Raw genomic sequence first — 17,526 nt, 5'->3', positions numbered from 1 at the left:
AAGACAGAGAGGAGAGGAGAGACACGGCCTCCTCCTCCTCCTCCTCCTCCTCCTCCTCCGCCTCCTCCTCCTCTTTCTCCTCCTCCTCGACCTCAGCCTCCTCCTCCTGCATAGCCCAGAACAGCTCCTCTGCCACAAGGTCGGGCATCTCCCTTGGGTCCTAATGGTCTTCCTCAAGCTTGCCGAGCTCACTCATATGATGGCCAGGCATGATGACTCGTGCTGAGACAGTGACCGAGTGTGGACAGAAGATGGGCGATTTAGACCCACGGGCCTGGGGGAGAGGGGGAGTGTAAGAGGCATGAGCAGAGAAACACACCCTAGGCCGCTCTGACAAAGGTGACTTATAGGTCTCTCCTTTAGGGGTGTACATGGGCCTCACGGGGTTCACTCCTGACCAGCCTGCCCACTAAGAACCTGAAGTTGGAAGTGACATGACTGCTCAGGGTATAGAAGGCACAGCACAGGGTTCTGTAACTGATGGTGGGGTGTGGAGGTGTCAGGCAATGGTGGGGTGTGGGGTCCCCTCTGACATGGGTGGGGGAGCCCGTGGGGACATATTCATTGTTGGAACCTCACCTTAATTCCTAGCACTTCCTGGCCTTCTGCTGCTCTGTGACCTGAGAATATGTAGCGTAGACCAAGGCCTTCACCTCTTCCAATCCGCTGGCTCTGCTAGAGGGAACAAAGTGCCACCTCAACATGTACATGGCAAGGACTGTAATGGGACCCCAGTGCTGACAGGAGTGTTAGCAGAACTCTGTGGGGTCCCCTCTGTTGTGGGTGGAAGGTTCCTCATTGCACAAGTAGGACCTTCACCTTTGTCCTGTCAGGGTCTGGCACTTCACTGCCTTCTGCTGGCCAGAGGCTAACCCAGAACAAGACCACACACACCTGACACTTCAGTGAAGAAACTGAGGGGTCCCCATATGTGGTCCCTCTCCCAGAGGATCAAGAAGGGGTGACTGAAGATTTGGGTCCATCTATCCTGGGATAAGCCTCTGATCATTTCTCACCATAGCACACTGCAGGGTTTCAGACAACTCTCTCTGCTGACTGAGCCCAATCTGCTCAGACTTAGGCTTCACCTCCCTTAGATACAGGAGTAGGAAGTAAGCCGAACTAACCCAAGCACTATTCTGAGTTTTCTCACTGCTGACAGAAGAGTCAGGGTAGGTCTGGGTTCCCATGTGTTCTGGTTCCCCTCAGTGCTCACCTTGATTCCTGGCAGGATCTGGGACTCCTCTCTGTTGACAAAATGTGGACCAAGGGGATGACCCGACGTGTGGTCTCACAGCAGAGTCCTCACCTTCCCGAGAGATCTGAGACAAAAGTGAACAGGTGCTCCATCTGCCCCTACCCCTGCCCAGTTCCCACACAACTGACACCAGGGCCTGGGCCTGTCTGTTCCAGGTACAGAGTTCCCTTTGTCTGGCCTCAAGGTACTTGCCTTTCTTCCTGGCTAGGCCTGGATCTGAATCCAGCTGACCCGATTTCACCCTGAATAACTGTCCTAAATGAGCATGCTCATGAGGAGCAGGCATGTGGAAAGCGAGAGCATGTCACACCCAGGTACACTGCCCGGGGAATCTGGATGCTGAGGACAGGACACTCCCTGATGCTGAGGGCTCTCTTGTTTTCTCAGGGAGCACATAGCTGCAGTTTTCCACAGAAAGCACTCAGACCATTAGGACCCTTCCACAGCCTCAGCTCCTCTTTTCATGAACTGAAGCCATCCCCTCTGACCCTGGCCCTGTCGTTCCTGAGTGCTCTGAGACAAACGTGAGGAGGAACCACCTCTGCAGACCCATGCCAGGCCTTTTCCCCGGGATGACAGCAGCAAAGATTGTGTTCAGGGCACCCATTGTCTGGAGTGTGGTATCCTCCTTCCTGTCCAAGCTACTCATGTTCACTCGTGGAGTGCCTGGGAACTTTCCCTTCTGCTGAACGGAGAATGAATACTGCAGGCCATGTCCACCATCTCTCTGAGACCTCCAAGGTGGACTTGAGGACACACCACATTGACTATCATGCCCGAGTGACCCAGTTGTGCCACCAGAACTTATGCCAGCTAGTCCCTATTTTTTACTGGTTGTGAGGTACTATCATTCTGCCTCAAGACCCACACTTTGATTACCAGCATTGCCTGGGACACCTGCCATTGTTGTTCTGAATCCAGCACCTTCAGGACAATGTCCTCACCTCCCTTCGCCACTTCTAAGGTAGAGGTCTAGAAACAACCCAAATCCACAGGCCCAGCATGAGGCTTCCAGGTGCTGATGGCAGGAACAGGCACAATGGGGACACTTATGGCACTGGCCAAACCTCAGGCATGCTTCAAGGTGTGCTAGGGGGCTTCCTGAGCCCTAACTCAGGTCCTTACCTCGTATCCTGGGAGAGCCCTGCAGCCCTCCTTTTGCCTCCTGGAGCCTGACTTCTCAGCCCTCAGGGGGTGGAGTCCCCTCTTCTTCCCGCAGGATCCTCACCGTGTCTCTTGGCTGGAGCTGGAACCTCCTGTCAACCTAAGATGCCCAAGTCAGGAAGAAAGCATGTGGTCATCGACCGGCGGCCCCCCAGGGTTCACAGTAGGGGTAACATGGGGCATCTCTGTTGTGGGGTCCCGGGTCCCTCAGTCTTCCTTTGCATGTTCACCTTGACTCTGGGCAAGACCGGGTCCTCTCCTCTGCTGCATATATTGTTCCCCCTGAATTCCCAGGGCGGACATCAGGTCTGGGCTTCTGTGGTTCCTCTCTGCACGGTCATCCACCACAGTGCCTCCCAAGAGTTTGAGCAGGGCAGACTTCTGTGGACTCCCCTCTGCTTAGGGTTCCTGGATTCCTCAGTCCTCCTTTGGGGTACTCCTTGACCCTTCCCTCTGCCCATCTGAGACCCTGCTCCTTACACCAAACCCCAGAGCCTGTCAGACCTGGATGCAGAAGCCAGGAAAAGCACCTTGACTCTGGGCACTGCCTCTGCATCCCATCTGTGGACCTGAGGCCCTACACTTTTTATCAAGTTTCCACTCTCACTCAGACCTGAATGCTGAAGTCAGGAGACACCACATGCGGTCACCCTCCCTGGGGCCTTCCAAGCCTGAGAGCAAGGTGGGGTTCTGTGCGGACCCTACATTGGAAGTCTGGGTCCCCGCAGTCCTGACACAGGGTCCTCACCTTGACCCTGGCAGGTCTTGGTTCCTTCCTCTGCGGACCTGGGGCTTGTTTGTTATATGAAATCCCACAGGCTCCTGGACCCTGATTTGAAGGCATCAAATGCCACTTGGGTCCGGGCAGTACTTCTGCCCTCCCCTCTGTGGACCTGATTCCCTACACTGTTTTTTTAATGTTTTAATAATTCTTTATTATTGAAAATACTAGAGGCCTGATGCATGAAATTTGTGCAAGAGTAGGCTTTCCTACCCCTGGCTGCCGGCACCAGCTTCCCTCTGTCACCCGGGACCTGTCTTCCCTGCCAGCCCTGGCTTCCACCGGAAGATTGTCCACAAGGATGTCTGGTCTAATTAGCATATTTTGCTTTTATTTTTATAGATTACACATGACCCCCTTCAGCCTACACTGTCCTCTGACCCCCAACCTCACCACCCAAATGTCTGTATCCATGGGCCCTGCATATATGCATACAAGGTCCTTGGTTGATTACTTCCCAACTTCTGAGTTTTCCCAATCTGTTCTATGCTTGCATCTGTGGGTATCTATTTGTTCATCAGTTTACTTTGTAACTTAGATTCCACATATGAGTGCAATAATGTGATATTTATCTTCCTCTGACTGGCTTATTTTACTTAGCATGATACCCTCCAGGTCCCTCCATGCTGTCTCAAAGGGTAAGACAGCCTTCCTTTTATACTGCTGCATAGTATTCCATGGTATAAATGTACCACAGCTTTTTCATGAAATCATTTACTGATGGGCACTTGGGCTGTTTCCAGATCTTAGCTATTCTAAATTGTGCCACCATGAACATAGGGGTGCATACATTCTTTCCGTTTTTTTTGGATATATTCCTAGAAGTGTGATTCCCTACACCTTATACCAAGTCCTGAGTCTCACTCAGTCCTGGATACAGGAGTCAGGACTCTCTGCACTTGATATTTTACCAGGGAACATCCTAAGGCTGATAGCAAGGTAGGTTTTTATGGGGTCCCCTAGTAGTGGGGTCCAGGGTGCCCTCAGTCGTCCTGTGGCTGTGCTCCTTACATTGAACCCCAGCGTATCTCAGACCTGCATGCCGAAGTCAGGAAACAAATGAAGGGGTCATCTGCTATGGGGGCTCCCATGGCTTGTAGCAGGGGAGAGCTTTTATGGGGTCCCCTACATTGTGGGGTCCAGGGTCCTGTCTATTCTCCTTCAGTGGACCTGTGGCTCTGCTCCTTACACCGAACCTCAGAGTCTCTCAGACCTGATGCAGAGGTCACCCCACCCTGTAGTCACCCCACCCACTCGTCCTCCCTGGATTGATGATTCTGGTGTCCAGGGTCCCCCAATCTTCTTCAGGGTTCTCAACTTGACAGCAGCAGGATCTGGGTCCCCCCTCTGCTGTCTGAAGCCCTGCTCCTTCTATGAAACCCCCAGTGTATCTCAGACTGAAGGCAGAACTCACAAAGCACTATGTGTGAGATCACCCCTCCCCCACCCCCAGGAGGCCTGCCACGTGGACACTGTTCTGGGGTCCAGGGCTCGCCAATCTCCCTCAGTGTCCTCAACTTGACAGCACCAGCACCTGGGGACCCCCTCTGCTGTCTGAAGCCCTGTTCCTCCTACCACACCCCCATTGTCTCTCAGACCCAGATGCAGAAATTACAAAGTACAATGTGTGAGATCACCCCTCCCCCACCCTCAGGACTCCTGCCACAAGGACCCTGTTATGGGGTGCAGGCCTCCCCAATCTCCCTCAGGGTCCTCAACTTGACAGCAACAGGACCTGGGGTCTCCCCTCTGTTGCCTGAAGCCCCGCTCCTCCTACCACACCTCCATTGTCTCTCAGACCTAATGCAGAACTAACAAAGCACAATATGTGATATGACCCCACCCCCAGGATGCCGGCCTGATGGACACTGTTCTGGGGTCCAGGGCCCCCAATCTCCCTCAGGGTCCCCACACTGACTCCGGCCACGTCCTGGACACCCTCTGCGGACCTGAGACTCGGCCATGACACGAAGCCCCAAGAGTGTCTCAACCTGGAAGATGGGAAGTCAGTCCTCGCCGCTGGTGGTCACCCCACACCTTAGGGCTCCCAGGACTGACTGCTCTGGGGCCCAGAGTCACCTTGTTTTCCCCCACGGCCCTCACCATGAGGCCTGCAGGTCCTGGGACCCTCCCTCTGTGAACCGGGAGGCGGGACCCTCACAAGGCGGCCCTCAACCCCGAGACCCCTGTGGAGGTCTGTGGGCCTCACTCCCCAGGGCTCCCGGCAGGGGCTGAACTAGATCCCAGGGGACCTCCATCTGGTCCTCACCCTGATTCCAGGCAGAGTCTGGGCTCTGCCGACCTGAGATTGCCCCCCTCAGCGGTTGTCCCCTCTACAGGCCCGAATCCGGCCTTCTAAAGATGGCGCTCAGCTCCCTCAGGCTTCTCAGGCGGAAGTCAATGACATCACTTCCGGAAAACAATTCTGGGGTAGTGGAGGACTTCTAAGAGGGCCGGGGTTCCGCTCCCAGTGTGCCCAGCAGCACTGTCTGGTCCCCACCTGGGCTGGATGGCCTGGGACCCCACCCTGTGCTGACCTGGGTCTGTGCCCCTCAGGCCAAGTGTCGCCTCCCCCAGGTCCCTCTAGGAGGTGGGGCGGGAGTGCACAGCCTGACAACTCTGCCTGAGGTACCCCCGATCTGACAGGAGCACCAGAGCTGGGTTCCGGGGTGGTCCCTCTGTTGTGGGGCGGGTAGAGCCCTCAGTGCTTACTTGGAGGGTCTTCACAACCCTGGCGTAGACCACTGAGGTCACATCGCAGTTCCTAGAGGGGGCGCTGCACAGCCAAGGTCCCTGGGGAGCAGCAGACCCTGACTGCCTCCCCTCCCCCACTTCCCATGGTGTCTCTTCACCAGACAGGCTGACACGTTGGAAACCTTGTGTTCTAAATGTTTCATTTTCATTAAAGTCGCTGATCTGTAGTAGGGATTTGGAGAGGGCCTGCGGTTTGGGGTTATCTGTCTACCTTTGCTTGTCGTTGCAGGCTTTTTCCCTTTTGATCTTCATTCATAGTAATTATTACGTTTTACAACTCTACCTAGTTTGTATACATTTTATTTATACATACATGTTTATTATGTATATATATAAGTATAAATCTGCATATATAGTGTATGTGTACACATATAGCCTAAATGTTGATCAGGTTTGTTTACATATCCATACATGCCCATACCATATACATAAATACACACACACACACACACACACACACACACACACATGCATGTCTATGTCCTATGTATTTACATGTACTAGACAAGTTATTTTATGAAATCTTACCTAATCTTACTATGCATATTTTACTCTGACACTTGCTTTTCTACTCCTAGTCTATTCTTTATATTCTATTGAAACCATAATTTTTGAAAGGCCAGTCCTCAACCACTTCCCAGCTCCCCCACACAACCACCTCAACCACAAGTGCCAGCTCAGCAGTCTTGTCTGAGGGGCTTGCTCATATTTTGTTGTTTAGATTTTATTGTTGAATCCTGCCCAGCCCGTGCCTTGCAACCTCTTTCTTCAATAATTCCCCTCTTTTTATTTAGGGAGCAGAAGTCAGCAGTCCAAGCCTAATTGTTATTTGGGCAACAACCTGTATAGCACTAAGTCTGTAAATATTTTAAGCAGAATCGACATATTTGCAATATTGTGTTTCCCATGAGTGAATATGGGAACTGCTTCATTTGTTTGGCGCTTCTTTTTCTTTAACCTGAATCTCTCAGTATAATTTTTAGTTGACTCATTTTCAATTAGGATACTTCTTGGTTAAGTTTTGGCTTTTATAGCTGTGGTCAATGAAATTTTTGTATTGTATGTTCTTATTAGTTATTGCTTTGTGTTGAAAGGTATTGTTATGGCTATGGTCATCTTCCATACAGGTTATTATGCATTTGATAATCCAGATCTCCATTTCTGAATTTTCTACATAGATGATCATATTATCAACAGATACTATTTGTTTATTTTCCATATTCATACCTCGTATTTACTTTTATACCCACAGCCCGCAACTCTGACTTGTCCCTACCATTAATGGAAATACTTTTAATGTTTCACACTTAAGTAGGTTGTTCTAAATTTTAGGAAATGGAAATTTCCTTTTGGCTGAGTTTGTTCAAAGTATTTCCCCTGAACTCATATTAATGTGTTGTTTTTTTTTCAAGGCTCTCTCTCTGTAGTGATTGACAAAAATTTTTCTATTATATTTCATATGCATGGAGTTCCAATAGAATTTTTATAACATTAAATACAATTTCTATTCTTTGGATATAGACTGATAGGGTACGTGGTCATTTAATGCATTATTGATTTGAATATGCCATTAATATATAGAGGCTATTTTATGCTATGTGAATGAACTTGTTCCAAAAGTTCTGTTTGTGAGAATTCCTCAAGATTTTGAATAAAAGAAACGTAGCCTGGGAGGATGAGTTGTACAATTGCCCATCTTTTTGTATGCTTTGGAACAGTCAGCATAAGATTCTGATGAGTTCTCCCTGACCATTTGATAGGAGTGCCCTTTGAACCTTTCTTTTTCTGGAACATCTGAGGGTGGCTTCAGCTTTGAATCCAAGTTTCAGTGTGTGGCTGTATCCAAGTTTATTAATGAATTCGCCTGTTGAAGGAAGACTTGGTTGGCCATTATGAATCAAACTGCTCTAATCATGCATCGTTTTGGTGTTTTCTTATGGACCCCAAATTCACTTGATAAAACTGACAATTACGGATTCTGAATCTAATTGCAAGTCCATGTTTGACTTTATAAGAATCTGCCAAACTGTCTTCTAAAGTGGCTGTAACATTTTCTTCCCTATTAACAGCGAAGGAGAGTTCCTCATCCTCTCCCAAATTTGGCACTTTCAGGTTTGAGGACTCTGGTCATTGTGATAGGTTTGCAGTTGATTATTTTTTGTAGTTTACATTTTCATTTTCATAATGAAAAATGATGCTGAGCATGTTTATGGGTGAATTTTATTTTCTTTAGTGTGTGATCTATATATCCTGTTTGGTGTAGTGTCCTTAAATCAGTTATATATTTGTATGGGCTTGTTAATTTCCATCACGTAGTAAATATTTTTATTTATTTGGACACAAGTCCCTCATGATATATGGGACTTAAAATATTTTCTGCCTGCCTGTGGTTTTCACACCGATAGACCCGGGCCTTGCCCAGAGTCAAGTGATTAAGGCCCCTGAGAGCAGAGTAATAGAGTGAAGATGGGAGTGCCCGACTTTGCTTGAAAGACCCCCTCAGAGGGAGATCTTTCCCCTCTTTTCTCCACCTACCTGGGCCTCCCAGAATCCAGCAATGCCTTCCCTTCCCTTCCACAAAAGGCACATCCTGATCAGGAGGACAAGAATGTCAGGGAGGGGGGACGAGTCTCAGTTGTTTGAGAAACTGAACCCAACCATGTAAACATAGAGTTCTAATAAGGAATTGTCTCACGTGGTTATGGAGGCTCAAGATGCTTTGAGTGAAACTCTTAAAAGGTCTGCTTGTGCCTTTTCTGCACTTCTTAAGGTTTGATCAGACCCCCCCCCCCCAATAAATAAACACCTATGACAATGGCCAAAATCTGGTACAGTGACAACACCAAATGCTGTCAAGGATGTGGAATAGCAGGAACTTGCATTCATTACCTGTGGGAAAGTGAAATAGTACAGCCACATTGGAAGCTGTATGTATGGTCAGGCAGTTTCATATAATAGTAAACACAATTGTAACATATGATGCAGCAACTCCATAAGTATTTATCCCATGTTAATGATGCTGTATCTGCGTAGGCACATCTGTTGTTAAAACCTTACCACTCTGGTTTGTGACATTGATAATGGGTTGGCGTTATACATGGGAGGGAGCAGTGGCTTACTAGGATATCTCTGTACCATCAGCTCTATTTTTCTCTGGCATCTAAAAGCGTTGTAAAAAATTAAGTCTTAAAAGAAACACAATATGAACCACAGTATCTGAGCAATAAAATTTGAGCAGACCCTAAGGGAAACTGAAAATTGTGACGAGCTAGCACTTGTGTCTGGGGTGGGAGTATGGGGGAGTAGGGAAGTTGGGAGGGCCCTAGGCTGTATGACACAGATGACAAGGAAGGTCAGAAGAAAGATTTTAAATGTATGCTCTATAGCTTGGCTCATATCTGGGGCATTCAGACCACAAGTGCCAGTAACCTTGGGGGAATACCACTGCCTTGGAAAAGCTGGGATATTTGAGGCATGTTATTCAGATTCCATGCTAATAATCACCTGACAACTATCTTGGTGGATTAGTGCTGGCTTTTCAAAAATTATCTTAATAGTATATAAAGAACAGACAAAATTAGAATAGTGAGTACCAGAATAAATCATGTATGTTAAGTGTAGGTGTTCTCTCATAAAATACCTTGGATAGTATCCTATCTAATAAAAGGGTAATATGCAAATTAACCATCATTGCGTCACAAAGATGGCAGTGCACATAGCCACAAGATGGCAGTGCTCAGTCCCGTCAGCCCCGCTGGAGTCCCCAAGTCCTATGGGGGCGGCCACTGACAGCAGTCAGCGTGAGCAGCCTGGCAGAATGCTTGCTTCATCACCTTGGCGAAGAAGAAATTGTTCTGCCTCGGCCCCTCGGAGGACCTCTGTGCAGTGGGCCTGGAGCAGCCAGGGCCTCTAGGAGACAAAAGGGCCCGCCCATAGCCTCCGTGGCCAAACACAGGCTGGGAGAGGACACTGCAGGCCCACCTCCCATGGAAGCAGCACGCCTCCCTCCTGCCTCCCGCAGAATCAGCGCAGATCCCTCCCAGCTACCACAGAAGTCACACAGCTCCCATGGAAGCAGCTCGGATCCCAGTGGTGTGCTGCTGTTCCAGAGGCTTCCATGGAAGCGGTGGGCAGCCTACTGTGCACGATATCACTCAATGGGCTACTAGTATTATATAGAAATATGCACATAAATGCATATGTTCTTAGCATATATATATACACACACACACACATTTAGGTACAGGACACGTATATATCTGGGTATATAAGCACATGTAACCTGTATTTATGTTATATGTATTTAAGGACTGTACACAAACTAGGTAGAATGTATTACTAAGAATGAGGATTAAAAGTGAAAACACCTGCATTGCACAAGGGACATGTAGACAGACAACCACAATGTCACACCCCCCCAAATCCCTGCTGCTGCTCAGCATCTTTAGTAGCAGTTTTAGAACCCTCAGTTTCCACAGGACCATCTGAGATGGTGAAAAACCCCATGAGAAGGGGGGCTTCTCTCCCCCTCCCCTTGCCCTCTGTGCAACAGCGCCCCCTCCAGCATCGGTATTGCAGCGTCTCTGCAAGGGGTGTGAGGTGCTCCTGAGTGAGGACTTTGGGGTCCACTGGCTTCAGAACAGAGGGCACTAGAGAATCCATCTCCTGGTGTTCCTGTCAGCTCTACGGGACCCTGGGTGGGGCTCTCAGGCTGAGCATATGCCTGCACAGGCCTGGGGAATCGGGGGAGTTAGAGCAGAGGTCTGAGGACACAGACTTGGGTCCGCAGAGGGCAGGGGCCCTGGTGTTGTCAGGTGCGGGAGGGGAACAGAGTCACCACTCCCGGGCCTCTAGATCCGATCTCTGCCCCTGCTCTCAGGCCCCGGGGACCCCAGAAAGCCCGTCCGGAAGTTCCGCCCACTGACTTCCCGCGGGGAATTCTGAGAGAGGAGAGCGCCATGTCTGGGAGGCCGGCTTCGGGTCGGTAGAGGGAAGGAGCCCAGGTATGACCCTGAGGGACGACTGAGGCCCCGGGACCCAGGGTGACCCTGCCGTCAGCACTGACAGTCCCCGGTGGGGTGTTTGAGAAGTATTTCCTGCACCCCTCGCCCACCTCCTCAGAGAATGGGAGGGGCGGGGGGAGGAGGCAGTCAAGGACAAGCGCTGAGGGGGCAATCTCAGGTCGGCTCGGGCGGGGCCCAGATTCTGCCTGGAATCAGGGTGAGGACCAGACGGAGGTCCCCTGGGATCTAGTTCAGCCCCTGCCGGGAGCCCTGAGGTGTGAGGCTCACAGACCTCCCCTGGGGTCTCGGGGTTGAGGGCCTCCGTCTTGGGGTCTGCCCTCCCTGTTCACAGAGGGAGGGTCCCAGGACCTGCAGGCCGCATGGTGACGGCCGTGGGTGAAGACAAGGTGACTCCGGGCTCCAGAACAGTCAGTCCTGGGAGCCCCAAGGTGCGGGGTGACCACCAGCGGCGAGGACTGACTTCCGCATCTTCCGGGTTGAGACACTGGGGGGAGCTCCGTGTCATGGCCGAGTCTCAGGTTGGCAGAGGGTGTCTGGGACCTGCCCGGAGTCAGTGTGGGGACCCTGAGGGAGATTGGGGGCCCTGGACCCCAGAACAGTGTCCGCCTGGAAGGCCTCCTGGGGGTGGGGGAGGGGTGATCTCGCACATTGTGCTTTGTGAGTTCTGCATCTGGGTCTGAGAGACACTGGGGGTTGGATAGAAGGAGCAGGGCTTCAGGCAGCAGGGATGGGGGCAGGCCATGCTGATGTCAAGTTGAGGACACTGAGAGATAAAGAGGTGACCCTGGGCCCCAGAATACTCAGTGCTGGGAGAATAATAGGGCTTTGGCCTGAAGGATGCATCCTCCCATTAGGAGAAGGAATAGATGGAATCTCTGCCAGGAAAAAAATGTGGATATCTCAAGGTCTCTGAGGGGTTTGTGCCACAGACAGTGTTCCCACTGAAATCAGCCCTGCCTCTGTGATGCCTGAAGTCCGTAGGCAGGGGTAGCCTCAGGTGGTGCACCCTTACTTCTGCCTTGGGCTCTCAGGGCAGTGAGGCTTGAGGGCCAATTTCATGTCAGTAGAGGGGGCCACATCTGGTCAGCAGAGAAGAGTCCCAGGATCTGATGTATCTCAAGAATTTGCCTTGATTCCAGGCAAATTGTAGTCCACCTGAGAGGGTGGAAGGTGTGAAGCCTCCCCACTTCAAAGGGAAAGAACTTGACAGTGTCTAGCTTGCCCTGTTCTCAGACCCGGGAAGACCCTGGCGGAAAGGACTGGATGTTGCAAACTCCTGCTGTTGCCACATGGATGTGGATGGGGGAATCTTGGGGATGTGAGGACCTAGGTCTGAGAGTTAACCCAAGATCAGCAGCAGGACTAGTCCCAGGATCTGCCCGGTATGAACGTGCTGATAATCCGTGAAGCCTCAATGCACACCCCCTTCTCAGAAGAGGGGGGTGATACAAAGTCCAGCTGTCCGCAGTCCTCAACCCTGAAAGGAACAACAGTGGACCTAAGTGGCACGCTCCTTTCTATCATGGGTGGGAAAGTGGGGAGTCCTCGGTGAGGGGGGGTCTTTCTCTAAGCGGGAGAGATAGAGTATCCCAGGTAGGAGGCATGGAGGTAGGGCCGGCACTGGCAGGAGTAAAAATGAATAACCTACAGGGGCACCGGGAATGCAACCAGCACAGAGTACCCAGTCCCTGCTGCCAGCATTTTGTGATGATGGCAGGGATCCCGGGGGGGGGTGATAGGGGGGGTGGAGAGGGGAGATGGTAGCCACCTGAGGCTACCCTGGAGTTTGTGCAACGTGATGCCTCCTCATCTGTCTCTTGGGGCTCTCAGGTAGGTGAGGACCTTGGTCTGAGTGGACAAAGTCCGGTCATCTGAGAAAGGGTATCCGCTCAACAGTGACTAGAGTCCAGGGTCTTGCCAAAGTGAAGATGAGGACCCCGAGGGAGGAGTGAGTGTACCCCAAACCCCAGGAGAAAGACAGGGCCCAACACAAATCCAGCCTGCCCCTACTCTGAGCCCTAGAAACCCTGGGCAAGGCTGTTAGGCTGAGTCCCTTCTCATTTCCAGATTGGTGCTTTCCAGGAGGGCTTTGTCTGGGGGTCTGGACAAAGGTCAGCTGAGGCAGGATTCCACAAGTTGACAGGGTAGTCACAATGAAGAGTGAGGGGATCTCTGACCCCAGGACACATGGAGCCCAGGCCTGCCCAGCCATTTTGGTCAGGAATGGGGAGACCTGGAATCTGTGGGTGCACTGGCTTCCCTCACTTCCTCCTCAGTCATCTATGGAGGTGAGACCTTTCCTTTAGGAGGGTAGTCACAGGACAACACATGGAGTTTTTTCAGTTCCTGCAGCGTGACAAGGTAAGGACTGAGTGGGACATCATCCCAGGACAGATGGACTCAATAGAGTATAGTTATTGTTCCTTGGTGACACCTGTTAGACTCTGGGCAGGTGTTTCCAGATTTGGGGCCACCCCAAGTCCTTCTGGTGAGTGTCAGGGGTGTGTAGCCTTGTTCTGAGAATTTTGTTTCCGGCCAGCATTAGGGGAGGAGAAGGCCCTGGAGTGGACAGGTGATGACGCTGAGTGAGCATGGAGGGGATTCCCCATCCAGGACAGAGGAGATCCCACAGTACCCAATCCCACCTCACCACACTGTCTTTCCCAGAACCTTAGGTTGTGCCAGCTGCACCCTGAGGAGCCTTCTCACTTCCTCCTTCAGGCTCTTACTGGACAGGTCACTGAGGAGAGACACCTGTGATGTGGAAAAGCACTTCTGAAAAAGAGACTTGTAATTAGCCTTTGTCAGAGCCCCCTAGAGTGAATTTCCCAACTGAGACCCCTCACATTCCCTCTCTCTCACAGGCCCATGAGTCTCCATTAGCCACTTTCTGCCCAACTGCTGTCGCGGTCCCAGCACACATCATCATGCGTCACCATCAGAGGAATGAGCTCTACACGTCTGAGGAAGACCTTCAGGACTCAAGGGAGAACCTCGACCCGGTGGTGGTGCAGCTGCTTGGGCCTGAGGAGGTAGAGGAGGAGGAGGCTATATCTCCCTCCTCCTCTGTCTCTTCCTCCCTCTCAGTCCTGTTCCAAGAGAGCCTGGATGAGGTGGCTGCTGCTGAGACAGCAAGTCCTCCCCACAGCCCTCAGGGTGCCTGCCTTCCCCCTGCTGCCATGGCAGCCTCTCCATGTAGCCTACCTGAAGGTGAGGGCTCCAGCAGCCGAGATAAGGAGGGGCCAAGCAGCAGGGAGGGCCCTGAAGAGGCCGAGTCCTCTCTCCAAGGCGCCCTGCATTTGAAGAAGGCATACCTGTTGGCATTCCTGCTCCTGAAGTATCGCACCAGGGAGCCAACCACAAAGGCAGAAATGCTGAGCAGGGTCATCAAAGAGCACCAGGACCACTTCCCTGAGATCTTAGGTGCAGCCTCTGAGTGCATGCAGCTGGTCTTTGGCATTGATGTGAAGGAAGTGGACCCCAGCACCCACACCTATGTCCTGGTCACCACCTTGGGCCTCACCTATGATGGGATGGTGGGCGATGGGCACAGATTTCCCAACACTGGCCTCCTGGTCACAGTTCTATGGTTGATCGCCTCAGAGGGTGACTGTGTTCCTGAGGAGGAAGTGTGGAAAGCCCTGCAAGCAAGGGGCTTGCATGATGGGAAAGAGCATTGGATCTATGGGGAGCCTAGAGAGCTCCTCACTAATGTTTGGGTGCAGGAACAGTACCTGGAGTACCGGCAGGTGCCCAACAGCCATCCTGCACGCTATGAGTTCCTGTGGGGTCCCAGGGCGCACGCTGAGACCACCAAGTTGAAAGTCCTTGAGTTTTTACTCAAGTATTAGAGAAGGGATCCAAGTTCTGTCCCATCCCTGTCTGAAGAGGTTCTGAGTGATGAGGAAGAGCAGGCCTGAGCCAAGTTTCAGTCAGGCACACTTCAGGCCCATGTCTGACATGATATGGGGACAATTCTTTAGTCTGTTTGAGAAGAGGGCAGTCAATGTTCTAGGTAGTGAGGCCCAGGGCTATTTGGGGAAATAAGGGCTGTAGCATCTGTGGGTTCCTGTGATGATTTAGTAATGTATCCTTGTTTCCTTTAGGAATTTTAAATGTGTCCAGTTACATAGAAGATTCCATAAGCTTCAGAACCTAATTTTGTGAATGATATTGACCATACATGTATTTGTACTATCCAGTTTGAAAGTAAGAGTTTTGTTATTGTGCAACACAAAATGGGACACCTTTCACCATAGTTTGGGATTCTGAACTAGATACCATGGCATTAGAACAGGATTTTCTTGGAAATGTGAAAGAACTCAGTAATACAATCTATGGAGTCAAGAAATAGAGAAATAAAAGCAAAAAGTTTGTTAATTCTTACTTCTTTTCCATTCTTGTGTGTCATTCTATGAAACAAACTACATAAGGGTCCTAGGATTTGCTTGGTTCATTCAAGAAAATGGAGGTATTTCAACTGAGTAAAGACGACCCCTGCTCAGTGGTTTGTATATTCTCCAGACATTCACTGAGCTTCTGTCCTCTGAAATGCCCTTTCTTAGTAATGAGCACCACCATAAGCAGGACCCACCAACCCACAGGAAGACAGTGGGAGCTGCAGCCATATAATGAAGGTGGTGAGGTATCCCGTAAGTCATATAGAATAAGCAAAAGAATGGGAGAGGTGGTGGGGCTCCAGGGGACAGTAATCAAATGTAAAAGATATGACCAGGATAGTTTGGGGCTTTGGGAAACTTTGATGTCTTTTGTGGGGGTTGATTGTATTGAAGCTGAGTAGTGGCAGTGGCCAGATCTTGCTGATAGTGTGTTTTGGGCTTGAGGAGATAGAATGAAAAGAGAAATTGGAAATTCCTTCTGGATCATGTATAAACCAGAGAGAAATGTCCACCCGAGGCAGGTAGAAGGGTGTCTTCCCTGTACTTCTATCCCATTGTAGGAGTACACAGTGAAGACACAGGTGTTTCATCCACATTACCTGCAAGGATTTCCCGAGAAATAAGGGTCTTGCTCCTTGTAGCAATGCCCCCAAGTTACTGGGAAGGCATTCTTCTCCCTGGCCTGGGAAAGCCAGGTCTGACTCCAGTGAAATAATATATTATTTCTGTTTCTGCTGGTGCTGACCAGCAGCCCCTGAGCGATGGATGAATGATTACTCTGACACAAGTTTCTGTGAAATACAGAGCTAAGGGACTGCTTGGCTTAAACCAAACAGCCTGTTTCGCCTGCCTCCTTAGGCTGTTATTGTAACAACAGCTTGAACTAACCTATTAGATACTATCAGTAGCATATGTATCCTTGAGAAGACACACGCCTCTGTAGTGTCCTTTAAGCAAGGACTTCTAAAGAGGAAACAAAGATTCCAGTAAAACACCCGGGGGCTCAGACTTCTTTGGAAAAGTCAAGGCAGGCACGGCCACCTTTGCCCATCTCCCCCTGGAGGCCCCCGACCTTTCGGAGATTCCTCCTTATTAAATTTCCAACCAAGTCCCATGCTTTCCCACATCTCCCCATTTTTTGTTTTGCTGGCTGCAGAAGAAAGAGGGAGGCAGCGAACTTTCTGCTTTGGAATGTCGGGGTCCGCGAAGCCTGTTCACTGTGGAGTTCAGATTTTTTTTATTATTATTTAAAGTGTTACATATGTCTCCTTTTTCTCTGATTGATACCCCCCCCCGGCCACTCCCTCCCCCAGGACAAACCCACACCACCCCAGTGTCTGTGTCCGCTCATTATGCTAATATGCATGCATACAAGTCCTTTGGTTGATCTCTAACCCCCCTTCCCTGCCTTCTCTCTGAGGCTGGACGGTCTGTTCAGTATTACCTTGCCTCTGCATCTGTTTTTGTTCATCAGCTTATGTTGTTCATTATATCCCACATATGAGTGAGGCCGTGTGATATTTATCTTTTTCTGACTGGTTTATTTCTCTTAGCATAATGCTCTCCAGTTACATCCGTGCTGTTGCAAATGGTAAAAGTTCCTTCTTTTTTATAGCAACACTAGAGGCCTGATGCATGAAATTCGTGCAAGGGGTTTGGCACTCACAGCCCTGGCCAGCCCTGGCAGCCCCTCACTGCCTCACTGCCTCACTCCCCGGCTGGCCCTCGCAGCCCTGGCTCTGTCCAGAAGGTCATCCAGATGGTTGTTCTGCTGTTCGGTCTAATTAGCATATTAGGTCTTTATTATATAGGATAGTGTTCTATTGTGTTGATGTACCACAGTTCTTTAATCCACTCATCTGCTGATGGGCACTTAGGCTGTTTCCAAATCTTAGCTATTGTAAATTGTGCTGCTATGAACATAGGGGTTCATATATCCTTTCTGATTGGTGTTTCTGGTTTCTTGGGATATAGTCCTAGAAGTGGGGTTACTAGGTCAAATGGAAATTCCATTTTTAACTTTTTGAGGAAACTCCATACTGTTTTCTACAGTGGCTGCCCCAGTCTGCATTCTCACAACAGTGCAAAAGGGTTCTTTTTTCTCCACATCCTCACCAGCACTTGTCCTTTGGTTTGTTGATAATA

The 17,526-nt window shown here is 50.3% G+C and overlaps 1 protein-coding gene across 1 annotated transcript; it reads left to right on the top strand.

The window, feature by feature from the left end:
* Positions 1-14,160: 14,160 nt before the first annotated feature.
* Positions 14,161-14,832, top strand: LOC308240289 (melanoma-associated antigen 10-like; the record flags this gene model as incomplete). The annotated part of the gene is made up of 1 exon (XM_080653180.1): positions 14,161-14,832. One exon carries the CDS (start codon positions 14,161-14,163, stop codon positions 14,830-14,832), a length of 672 nt encoding a protein of 223 aa, XP_080509306.1.
* Positions 14,833-17,526: the final 2,694 nt, after the last annotated feature.

The sequence above is a fragment of the Plecotus auritus genome (assembly GCF_963455305.1).
Source record: "Plecotus auritus genome assembly, chromosome: X".
Classification (NCBI taxonomy): Eukaryota; Metazoa; Chordata; class Mammalia; order Chiroptera; family Vespertilionidae; genus Plecotus; species Plecotus auritus.
This window is presented reverse-complemented; position numbering and strand designations above follow the sequence as displayed.